Source organism: Lepidochelys kempii, chromosome 11 (assembly GCF_965140265.1).
Source record: "Lepidochelys kempii isolate rLepKem1 chromosome 11, rLepKem1.hap2, whole genome shotgun sequence".
NCBI classification, from domain to species: Eukaryota; Metazoa; Chordata; order Testudines; family Cheloniidae; genus Lepidochelys; species Lepidochelys kempii.
This window is the reverse complement of record NC_133266.1, coordinates 40788324-40800557: the sequence shown is the minus strand read 5'-3', so window position 1 is coordinate 40800557 and position 12234 is coordinate 40788324. Positions and strand designations below refer to the sequence as shown.

The 12234-nt window shown below is 40.0% G+C and overlaps 1 protein-coding gene across 6 annotated transcripts in view; it reads left to right on the top strand.

Annotated features, from left to right (window-relative positions):
• LOC140895642 (neurabin-1-like) overlaps positions 1-12234 on the top strand; it is a 90186-nt gene that overhangs the window by 23134 nt on the left and 54818 nt on the right. For all 6 annotated transcript variants that reach the window (XR_012154292.1, XM_073305845.1, XM_073305843.1 and 3 more), the window contains exons 10-12: positions 5288-5384; positions 5462-5645; positions 9851-10002. Coding sequence is in view for 5 of the 6 variants with exons in the window: in XM_073305845.1 (XP_073161946.1) it covers positions 5288-5384; positions 5462-5645; positions 9851-10002 (433 nt within the window). In the remaining variant the exon portion in view is untranslated. The remainder of the gene's footprint in view (positions 1-5287; positions 5385-5461; positions 5646-9850; positions 10003-12234) is intronic.

Here is a 12234-nt window from a genome sequence, read left to right as displayed (position 1 = left end):
ACAGGCAGCCACTAACTGTATGCTCCTTGTTTTCTGGGTGCTTATCTTGAGACACTTGGGGCATGGTTTGTAAAAGTGCTGAGCGCACTCAACAACAATTGTACTCAGTGGGAGCTGTGCTTTGAACATATGAAGGGCTATGAAATGCTAAATACTCTAGTACCTGATTTTTCAGATATCACAAATTGAGCACCCAGAATTTTAGTACACACTTCTGACAATTTTTGCCCTTAACCTGTGCCTCAGTCCCCCATCTCTTAAATGTTGAGAATAATTCCACCTTACCTCTCAAAATGTGAAAATAAATTGTGAAGCATTCAGATAATATGGTAATAATTACCATAAAAATCCATGAGGAAATAAATGATACTATATTCAGTGTTGACTGTCTGTCACTAGGTACTCACTGATGAGTCAGGATGGTATGCAATAAGTAAGGCCTCTGTGGCTATTCACTGAATGATAAGGATAAAAAGAAATATGTAGTGAGCACTATCCATGTATTGAATGAGGCAGGGATCCTCTTGTTCTGAGGGGGTGGAGGTAGTATGTAATCATGTATTAAAGCTTGTAACATGCTGTATATGCACACGGTGAATTAAGACTGCAGGCAGAATCTCATTTCTGGTGCTTCCTAACTTTTGAGTGATTGACATTGAAACCTTGACATTTTTTACGTAATTTTGGTATGTAGTTAGAATGTACATATGTAAATGTTGAAATATTTGAAGACGAACCATTCACCCTCTCATATTGAGAGAGGTTGAGAGAATGGCCTTTAGCTGATTTCCAGAATTGTATTTATTTTGTTTGTTCCTCAATATTTTTCAGATAATGAAAGGGCAAGTCTCGCGCGCACTCACTCTCTGTGTGTGTCAGATGTTGGGGGAGTTAGGACACAAGGTGGGGAGCAATCCAGAGTTACTAATTGACTTACTATAATACATAGGACAGGTCTACCAATGCAGCGCTTCTGCTGAGGATGCTCAGAGCTGACGGGAGAGAGCTCTCCTGTCAGCTTAATAACTCCACCTCCTCCCACCAACGTAGCGCTAGCTGTACAGGGTGTTATGGTCGGTATGACTACGTCGCTCAGGGGGGTGGATTTTTTGCACCTCTGAGCAGCATAGTTATACCGAAGTAAGTGTGTAGTTCAGACATAGCCTTCGGGCACGTCTAAACTGGCAGCTGGAAGATGTAATTTCCAGCTCATTTAGCTGTACACACACTAACTCTGATCAATGGGGGGTGTGCTAAAAATAACATTGTGGCTACGACAGCATGGGCTAACAGCCCAAGTACAATCCTGTCTGAGATCTTCAGTATGTGCTTAGGCAGCTAGCCCGAGCTGCTGCTTGTGCTGCCATGGCCAAACTGCTGTTTTTAGCACACAAGGTCAATCAGAGCTAGTGTGTACACCCTACCCGATCTGGGAATTAGATATCCCTGCTGCAAGATATCTTTACTCTGCAGCCTGCTGAAGAATAGACTGACAGCTGGTGCCAGTGGTTATGCAACAAGAGGATGTAATAATGCATCTAATGGGATGAGGGAAATAAAGGGGTAGCACGTTGAGGTGCAGAGAGGGTTGGCTTTGTGATAACAAAGTGCTTCAGCACTCCTAAATACAAAAACTTGACTTCTTCTGCATGTAGTGGTGGGCTGAAGGGGTTAAATACCTTTCTCCATCCTTGTTGCTGTAGCTGTGTCTTTGTGGGTCATGACTGAGAATACCAAATTCAGGATAAACTGCTGAGAAATAGGGCAGATACACCCCAAACTAGTAACAGGTTTCAGAGTAACAGCTGTGTTAGTCTGTATTTGCAAAGAGAAAAGGAGTACTTGTGGCACCTTAGAGACTAACCAATTTATTTGAGCATAAGCTTTCGTGAGCTACAGCTCACTTCATCGAATGCATGCTGTGGAAAGTGTAGAAGATCTTTTTATATACACACAAAGCATGAAAAAATACGTCCTCCCACACCACTCTCCTGCTGCTAAAAGCTCCCATGAGATATACCAAACCAGCAACGAAGGTAAACTTCTGTTTCACCACACTGACTAACAAGAAGTCAGAGAAGCAGTTTCCTTACTCGTTCTAGTCCTTCTATCACCACCAAAAACACTAGACTTATATATGAGTGGTTCTTTAAAACCAATTTAATCAAATAACAGATTCTTCTGATCCCAAAGGACCAGCCACACACTGAGGTCAATGTACAACTCAGATCTTACACAAAAATTGCACTGTTGCCAATCCTTTAGTATCTAAAATCTAAAGGATATATATATAATATATATACATACAGAGAGAGAGAGAGAGAAAATAAAAATTGGTTAAAGAAATCAAATACATACAATAAATGCAAAGTTCTTGGTTCAGGCTTCTAGCAGTGATGGAATAAACTGCTGGCTTAAGTTGAGTCTCTGGCTGCTTCCAAATCACTGGAAGGTCCTCAGTCCCTTGGTTAGAATGCTCCCATTAGTATAAGTTCATAGTCCAGAGGCTCGAGCAGAAAAGAGGCAAAATGGAGGTGTTTCCAGGACTTTTTATAGCTTCTGCCACGTGGAGGGAAATCCATTGTTTCAAACAAAGCCCTCAGCACTGCTAGTGGAAAATTACAGGTACAAGATGGAGTTTGGAGTCACATAAGCAAGTCACATGTACATGCATGACTTCACTTAGTCCTGGCAGGAAATTCCATTAATAGTGGATAGGTGTCTTCTATTGTGAGTTAAGCGTTTAATGAGCCATTTAATTTGATTAGTCCCTTCAAGATGTGCAGGCTAAGTACCTTGTGGGTGTTACTCCAGGAGCAAACATTTGAAGTATAGGTATAGAGCCAATCAATACTCATAACTTCAAATACAAAAATGATACATGCATACAAATAGTCTAATCATATTCAGCAAATCATAATCTCTCCATAGACATCTTACATGCCACATTTTGTACAAGATTTGTTGCAAATATAGAACAGTGGTTGCAACAGTGATCTATGTAGTCATATTTTAATCAGATAACATCACAGTTACATTAATACTTTTCCTGTTTTTTCCCATAGTTTCTTTCTAACTGTGATGTTTCTGGAAGAGAAACTCTTTGTTGCATGGTGCTGTACGCAGTGGGGCCATAATCCCTGTTTGACATCCCTATGTGCTAAATAAATTAATAACAGGGCATTTACTAATCAATTAAGTATTGATTACATAACTTTCTTCTTCGAGTAGTGTCCCTGTAGGTGCTCCACTGTACGTATGTCTGCGTCCCTGTGCTGCTGATCATAGAACTTTGATAGCAGTGTCTGTTCAGTCCACCCTGTGCTCTGCCACAAGGCTAACCAGTGTGTGCGAGTGAACCCTTCTCAGTTCCTTCTCAACCACCCCTGGTTAGAGACGGAGCTTTAGCTGTCTGTTCACGATTGTTAACTTTTGTTAGAATCACTAATCTTTAGCTTCCTTCTGAAGCCTCTTTTCTTCCTTTACTTCCTTTAAATTTTTATTTGGCCATTGTCTAGGAAAAAAAAGACTCTGTTCTTTCTTCAAGCCCCAGTTTGGGGGGCTCTGTGGGCTTCAAGAAGTGTCTCAGTTGCAAGGAATTTATCACAGTGACAGACGGACACTCTTAAGTGCGTCTGCTGCCTGGGAGAGAGACATCCCACAGAAGTGTGGTTTGTGTCAGCAACTGTCAGATCCAGAAAGGACAGAGATCTGAGGCTCAAACTCCTAATCACGGAGTCTGCCCTTCAACCACCTGAGCCACAGCAGGAGACCTCACCACAACCCTCTACTTCGAAGGGAGCAGATCCTAAGGAGACACCCATGATCCATTCATGTAAGGCCTCTAAAGAAAGGTCTATGAGTCCCCATAGCGAGTCCCGAGCCAAAAACTATTTGTGGCTCAGTCTGTAATTGGTATCTAAATATCAACCATAGCTTCTTAAGAGGCTGTGAATAGTCTGCTCTTATTTAGATATCACAATGGTCATTAACTCCTTTCTTCTCTCCAGGGTAGACTACTGAAATTTGAGCTATCCCTGAAGTCCACTTGGAAGTGTCTGATAGTGCAAAACACACCTGTGGCATGTTTTGAGTAGTTGCTGTGAGCGAACAATGCAGTTTCTGCACTTCCTGTTTCTCTGAGTGTAGTTTGTGATGTTTACCTCCACTGTGCACATCTAGAATTACCACCTCTTACCCTGTGCCTTTTCACACAATTAAAAGTGTCTTGAAAGGTCCCGCTCCTGTTCTTTGAAGCTTGCCTGCTTTGGAGCTCAAACATAACATGAAAATGTCTGTTTACATTCTGGCTCTCAGCTCCACACTGTGTTACGTACACTGTTACCTCTCTCTGGCTGACCTGAACTCCTTCTATGTTGTTTATGTGCTCTGCAAATATTATTTTCAGTCAGATTCTTTTAGTTGCTTGGTTTTCTCCAGCACAGTGATATTGCTCTATTTTATTTCACTGTTAAGATGTTCCCCCTCTCCCCTGGGGCAATTTGCTTTTGTCCTTCTCGCTTTCTTTAGTAGGCAATTTCAGAATAATTTTTGTTGTTGCATAAACCGCAGGCCATTACAGACTCACTCGGATGGGCGTAAAATGGAAGTTTACAGGATATTGGCACTTAACTGTGGAACTCTATCACAACCTAATCTATGAATCTATGAATGCATATAGAATACTTCGGCAGCTGCACCATCTTATTTATGTAAAACTTAGAAAAGGCAGAGCAGTTCCAATAGTTTGGGTTCTATATCCACATAACATCTTATACTCATACATATTTGCGTCAATTTTTACAGGTAAAAATAGCCAAATGGAATTTTCTAAAGCATCTTAAGGGTGGAAAAGTGCACTGACCTTATATTGCATTTTAAGCTTCAGCCCAGAGTAAACTTTACAGTTATAACTCCTGTTTTTCCTGGTATTTATAATGCACATACTTGAGGGGACAGTGGGCTTACAAAAATAATGAACACTGTTACTGGATGTTGTGTGATGGCCATTTGCAGTGTTTAAATAGTGATGCTGTAACAAGGATAATTTAATTTAATTCAGGTTTCAGAGTAGCAGCCATGTTAGTCTGTATCCGCAAAAAGAAAAGGAGTACTTGTGGCACCTTAGAGACTAACAAATTTATTTGAGCATAAGCTTTTGTGAGCTACAGCTCACTTCATCGGATTCAATAAATAACCAATAATTCAATAAATAACCAATTTTAATGTTTCCTTATTAGCTGAAACCCTTCTAACGTTGCAGTACAATTGTATCTTCCCCCACTAGAGAAATAGAATTTATGAAAAAAGAGGAGGATCATACAAGGGTACTTGAAGAGAGGGACAAGAAGCATGCAGCACAACTGAACATACTGCAAGAGGAGGTAGGCAATATGGTATATTTAATGCCACTTTTCGAGAATGAGAAAATTGTATCTAACTTTTATTTTAACATTTGCAGATTTCAGAGCTTCAGAACAAATTAAAAATATATGAGAGAATACCTTGTATGATTGGCGATAGCATTTTGCTGGACACTGCCTCTCAAAGTCCAGAAAAACTAAATGAATGCTCAGAGATTAAAGAAGAAAATACAAAAGAAATAGAGCCATCAGCAGTGGAAAAATTAGTTTCTTCATATAGCGGTAAGTTGAGCAGTAATAAAGAGATAAAAACCTGTGATAATAAACTCTCTAAAGTATTGACTGTACCAAATAAGTGTGTGGTGGAAGAGAGCTATGTTTGTGTGCTTAAAAAAGAGAAAGTTAAAAACCTCTTCTTAGTCCTCAGTGTAGTACAGAATGTTTTGTACCTATACTGGATTTTGGGGATTCTGTGGGAAGTGATAGGCACAAAGTTGACTGTGCTCCTTTTTAATGAAGCATTATGTATATCTTAATGAAAAGAAGTGTGTAGATTGGACACTGTGATGCATTTTCTTAAGTACCCTGGAAAAAAATTGTTTATTTTTAAACAATCATTGAGCTCTACTTTGAATAGCTCTTTGAAGTTTTCTTAATGTACTAGAAAGGGACAGTTTACATGATGGGCAATATTTGTATGATTGGGATCTTATCAGAATGCTGTACAAACACAAAGGAAAAAGATAAACATATTTTGGCAACACCTTTGCTACAACCTTAGGAAGTGTATTTGCTTACTTTAATGTCTTGGGTCATTATTTTCCGGGAAACTGGCTTCTTGGATTGAGGTAATTTAATTTATCCTGTGTCCTCCATTGAGAATACAGTTTCCAGGTCATAAAACCACCAAGTCTGAATGGAATAATTTTTTTCCTTTCAATGTGAAGATCTTATGAGTTGAGTCAATTGGGTAAAGTTATTTACTAAAGTATTGAGATATGACAGGCTCTCCAGAAACCCTTAAATTAGTAGAAGCTTCTAATGCAGTGTTATCCCATTTCCTGAACTTCTGTTTGGTGATCAGAAGACTTATCCAATTTTCCTAAGAATCTTTCCAAAGGAGCATCTTTTTTTATTTATAGCTTTGAACGTCTTCATGGAAAGCATTGTTCCAATCACAGTCTGTGGACTTCAGGGAATCTACATCTATTTGCTTGGTATAGAAGGATGGATGGACTTGTTTTGGTGCTGGATCTAAATGACTAAACAGATTAATGCCTTAAAGTTTTTACAGAATGAAAATTTGTCAGCCATATGAATATTTCATCTATCTAACTCAAAGTATGCTTATTTGCATATTCCAAAGGATAACATTGCTGGACATTTTTTTTGTCTAGGTTCATGTATATTTACTAGAGTCTCCTATTTGTCCCTATTTTGTTAAGGTGATTGTTTTGTACTCCAGTACCTATATGTGATTGGTTAACCATGTCTTATTTCCTTGGATACAAAGAAATGAGCAGGAGAGAGAATACTAACCCTGGAGAGAGACTGAATGTAATATTCTCCTCTAGTTTCTGCTTTGCTTTGTCTACCCCAGGCAATCCAGCACTTAGCAGTTCCCTTTAAATACCTGTAGAAAGATGTTTAAACTCCCATCAGGTCATTGGGATGACTTTGACTTTGGTCAGCTTTATTTATGAAGGTGTGCAAATTTGGTCTTCATTGACTGTTTAGGCGTTTGTTAGGAACTTCAGTAGATTCCTTTCACATTAGCCATTAGGGCCAATTTAGACACTGGACAGTGTGGAAGTGAACAAATACAAGGAATTAGAGGAAAAAAGTGGAAATAGAACTGTGTGTGTGTGGCAGGGGATGTTTCTTTTTAATACTCAAAGGCATGAGTTCTAAAGCTCAGGATTGCAAACCGGTATCAAGAGGTCAAAACATCCTACCCCTCCTATAGTACTAAATAAGGGAAGGGGATCCTGGAAAAGGCTGAGAACTGTTGCCCTAAGTTGATGATGATTCTTGGTCTAATAGGCCAGTGAATTGTTAGGGTAGACTGGTGAGACTTAAAGATAACATAAGACCATCTTGTAAAAAGTTGCTGTGGGATTGGGATTTGCAAGGTTTACTGTACCAGTTTCAGAAGTTTTGTGTAGTTTGGAGTGTTTTTATAGGAGGAGTGGAGGAGACAGATTTGCAGTTAGCTGCTACCTGAGGCCTAAAAAAATCTGAAACAAATAATGGCTTCTGTGTTCAATACAGGATGGGAAGGTACCTCCTGGGTTATCGAGTGCAGCCCCGTGCTGTTGCGGGCAACCCCATCATATTATCCAGTTCACAAACTTAACAAACTCCATCTTAATGCTGGTTAGGTTGCTTCTCCTGCTGTTTCTATTGCAAGGCTGTCCCAGAGCTTCATTCCTCTGATGTTTAGAAACATTCCTCCAATTTCCAGCCTAAATTTATTCATAGCCAGTTTTATACCCTTTTGTTCTTCGCCAACATTATCCTTTAGCTATTTCTTCTCCCTTACTAGTGTTTACCTTCCTGATGTATTTATAGAGAGAATATCTCTTCTCAAATAGACACTCTAGTCTCCTGATCATCACAGTATTCCTTCTCTGCACCTGTTCCAATTTGAATGCATCTTTCTTGAACATGGGTGACCAGAACAGTACACTGTATTCTAGATGAGGTCTTACTAATAATGCCTTGTACTATGGCATTTAATACTTCCTTATATGTACTAGAAATACCTCTTCTGATGCATCCATATTTTGTAGGATTTGAGTTGCCATCTCTATGATTCTTAAAAAATGATGGAGTGGAATTTCTACAGTCACTCATGTACACTGCCCTCAACTTAAAGCCTTCAAAGTTCCTCGAAGGAGAAATGCAAGCCCTATTAAAAAAAATAATTTGAGGTGTTGGAATGAACAGGTGAAATGTTCAACTTTTAACATGTAATGGTATATCAGTGCATATGGCATCTGCAACAGTTACCAGCTTTTGTCACGTGCGTCTGATATACGTGTCCTCTCATCTGTCAAGCAAGTAGCAACCAATCCAGAACTAGAGTTTTGGTGTCTAATCTCCCCCACCCCCATCTGTGAAAGGCAGACAGACTTCTACCATTTATTCTCTTGCCTCTTTCTGGAACAGCTGCAGTAGCCCAGTCTTTAGATGTGGTGGTTGTGTTTTCTTGAGAACCCATACTTCAGAGCTCCGATGAAGTAGAAGTTTTAAGACTTTTTTTAAAAGAATCCCTGGGGGAGGGCAGAGATACCAAAAAAAGCCCATCCTGTTCAACTTCTGCAGTGAGTCCTTACTGTTCAGTGTGTCCATCTTCTCCCCAAATCTCTTCTACAGTTCTGCTATGGTGAGTGTAAGGAGGAAGGGGGAAATGACTGACTCTGAATAGGGAGCCCCTGCCATACTCTAATAGCCTCTTTCAGTTCCGGGACTCTGATTGCAGAAGAAGAACCAGACATTAAAGAGGAGGACACCAGCTCAGAGGATAACAACAAAGATCATCCTGGAGGTTGAGACCGCCTGGGCTCCTCCTCATTCATCAGCTTGTGGGATTTCACCAAGGGCCATTGCTTGGGATAATTTTGGATTGTTCATCTCTTCCTCTTTTGGGGCTCCCTTTCTATCTTCTCCAAAGAAGAATCTGAAATAGGACACTTAAACCTCTTCTTCATTGTTTCCAGGGACCTGTGTGCTGCCTCTCAGTGGGAAAATCTTTCTTCCCCCTTCCCCTCCCCCCCCATCCTGAAGAAGGGAGAACTGGGCCAAATGCTAATTTTCCTTTCTCTGCTCTTTGTCCTACCCCTCCCTTTCATTCCTTAGAAAATCCTAATGGGGTTTCCCCCAGGGAATAGGCTACTTAGTTTCCAACCTCACTAAGACACTCAGGAAGTGTCTAGGACAGCAAAAATCAATCTTGGATGATGATGGGGACTACCAGTTTTTTGGTAAGAGGGTTTTACAGATCAGTTACTGCCAATGTATTACTCCATTCTTAAAAATGTTTAGAATGGTTCTTCTGAACCCAGATGCCCTTTCTTTCCTTCCCAGAAGCTGTCAGAGAATCTACAAATCAGATTCAGGTTTTCATGATCTCTTGCTGCCGGTCAGGTGTCAAGCTCAGGGAAGGTGGTTCTTTGGAAAACTTGGAGGAGCCTAACTTGTTTTTCTGTAGTTTAGGAAATTCTCCGCTCTGGTGTGGGAGGGTGGGAGTGAGGAAATGCCTGTAGTAGGAAAAGAGACTGAAAGAGCCTATAAATATAGGGACACACCCTTCATATAAAATTGTATTGTCATAATGGTAAACAATTAGCAGGTGAAAGAAATTTTGTTTTTACTTTTGAAGATGTATACTGAAAGTAACAGAAAATACTTGACTTTTGCTAAGATTAATTTGTTTGAGAATTTTCCTGGCACAACTTTTTCTAAGTGTTTTATGTTTGTTGCAGATTTTGATACTTTTATGGGGGATACTCCAAGATTAGATACTAGTGCCCACAAAGCAAAAGCTCAGCTTGCTCTGAAAGTAAAACGTCAGCCACCTTCTCGATCAAAGCTAAAAGAATCTCTTGAAACTGGACAGCAGAAATCAGATCTACAGGTACCGATATCTATGTATAATATATATATTCAGTACACTGTCTTCATTTATATTCACCATGTTAAATAACTATCCAAAATTAAGTTCTACTTTGTGACTACTGATTAGAATCAGTAAATCCACTAAAGAATTATTTACCATTAAGCTAGAAATGTGTAAGCTGTTCAACACACAATTTTATTTAGTTTCTTAAATTAAACCAGATCAAATCAGCTAAAACTTACGATGACTCTTATTTTGTATTTAATATTTCAATAATCATACAAAGTAGGTTAGTGTGGGGAAATAAGTATAAATATTATTGTGATAAATGTTACTTTTAATGCCGCAGTACTGTAGCGGGAAGTGCAGCACACCAAGAATCTTGGACATACTTTATTCAGATGGTGCAGAAGTATCACAGATTCTCATGCTAGATTGGGTGAACAATTCCATCAATCCTCTGTGCATAACTTTAAAAACCAATCTTTGTGAAAAACAACTGTTAACATAAATATAAGTGATTAAATTTAAACAAGTAGTCTGGTAATTTTTCTATTTGAAATATGCTTACTTGTTAACATTTAGTTCTCCTTTTGTAACATGTTCTATCTTCCAAAACTTGGTTTAAAATAAAATCTGTCTCCACTTCGTAAAGGCCATTTGACTCCACAAGAAGGAGGATGTCAATATAGTATTCTGGTACATGTTAGAGAATATCCTCTAGCTTCAAACCATTTTATTGTTTATTCAAACCATTTATTGTCTTGCTTTGCATTGCCAGCAGTAAAGTGTAATGGTGGCTAGGCTTTCTCAGTTTCTATTCCTTGTCTTACATTCTTTGAGTATTGTCTGGATGGATCCCTGCTCTTGGTAATTGTATGAGCTTGGAACTTCATCTCCACTGTGGTAACATGCACAGCATTATCCTTTCATACTTCTCCACCTCAGGAAACGAAAAGTCATAGCTCTAGCCCAGGGGCAGCCAACCTGAACCTGAGAAGGAGCCAGAATTTACCAATGTACATTGCCAAAGAGCCACACTAATATGTCAGCAGCAATCAGTGCCTCCCGCCCACTGCGATCAGCTGTTATGTGGTGCGCGGGGCCTGGGGCAGAGCAGGAGGTTGAGCACTCCCCAGCACACTGGAAAGTTAGCATCTATCGCTCCAGCCCCAGAGTCAGTGCCTATGCAAGGAGCTCCATATTAACTTACGAAGAGCCGCATGCGGCTCCAGAGCCACAGGTTGGCCACCCCTACTCTAGCCAGTAATCATTTTGACCATTGTGTTAGATGGTAGCTAGACTTCTTTGTCTGAAGCCATCAGGTTTTCCAATCCTAGATTAATACTCACTTAGCCCCAAAATCAACAGAACTTCCAAAGCTCAAAGTTCATTCTTTAGCCATATCAGGCAGCAGTAGTCCAAGTAGCGCATGGACCAAACCCACTAGCAGACATTGTGTGTTATTTCCCCCCGGCTATCAATGTTCCCTCTATTTTTTTCTCTATGCATGTGTGGAATGAATTTTATGTGCACCAATATTGAGGTGATGTGCGCCACCAGTAGAAACAAAAAACCTAAATATAATATCCCTATGGTAACTTTTTAAAAAATATATAATTACTTCAGCCAGGACAGGTTAGGCATTTTAGAACTCACTACTCAAAGAATTAAATTTAAGAATAAGAGAGAAATAAAAGTATTAAATGCATAGACCATTCAAAAAACTAAAATAACAGCACTTTGAAAGAATAAACTTAGAGCGAATATATGTGTATTGCAGGAAGTACCAAGAAGTAACAATAACACAAGTATGTGTTGGGAGGTGAATGTGAAGTAGACTGTGTGTGTGTGTGTATATGATTGAGAGAGAGAGAGATACAGAGAGAGACTGCGGGTATGTGAGAGAGAGATAGAGAGTGTGGGTGTGTTGGCTGTTGAGGAAGTGAGAGATCTTGCACTCTCTCTTTTAAGCAGAGAGGCACTCATCAGAAGGCTCGTTTAGATCACAGCAGCTCTGTCCTGCTCCTGAGCCCTGTCTCCTCTTTCCTTCTCTGCATAGATGGGATACATGGGTGGAGAGGAGAGGGACACACTGATATCAGCACCTCCTTCTTCCCCCTGCTCTGCACAGTGAGCCAGAGGGTCCTGGGAGCAGCTGGTCAGGAGCTCCAAGGCAGAGGGCAGGAGCAACGCAGCTGCAGAGCAGCAGGAGGAGGGGCACCTGAACACACATTGCCGGATGTGCCT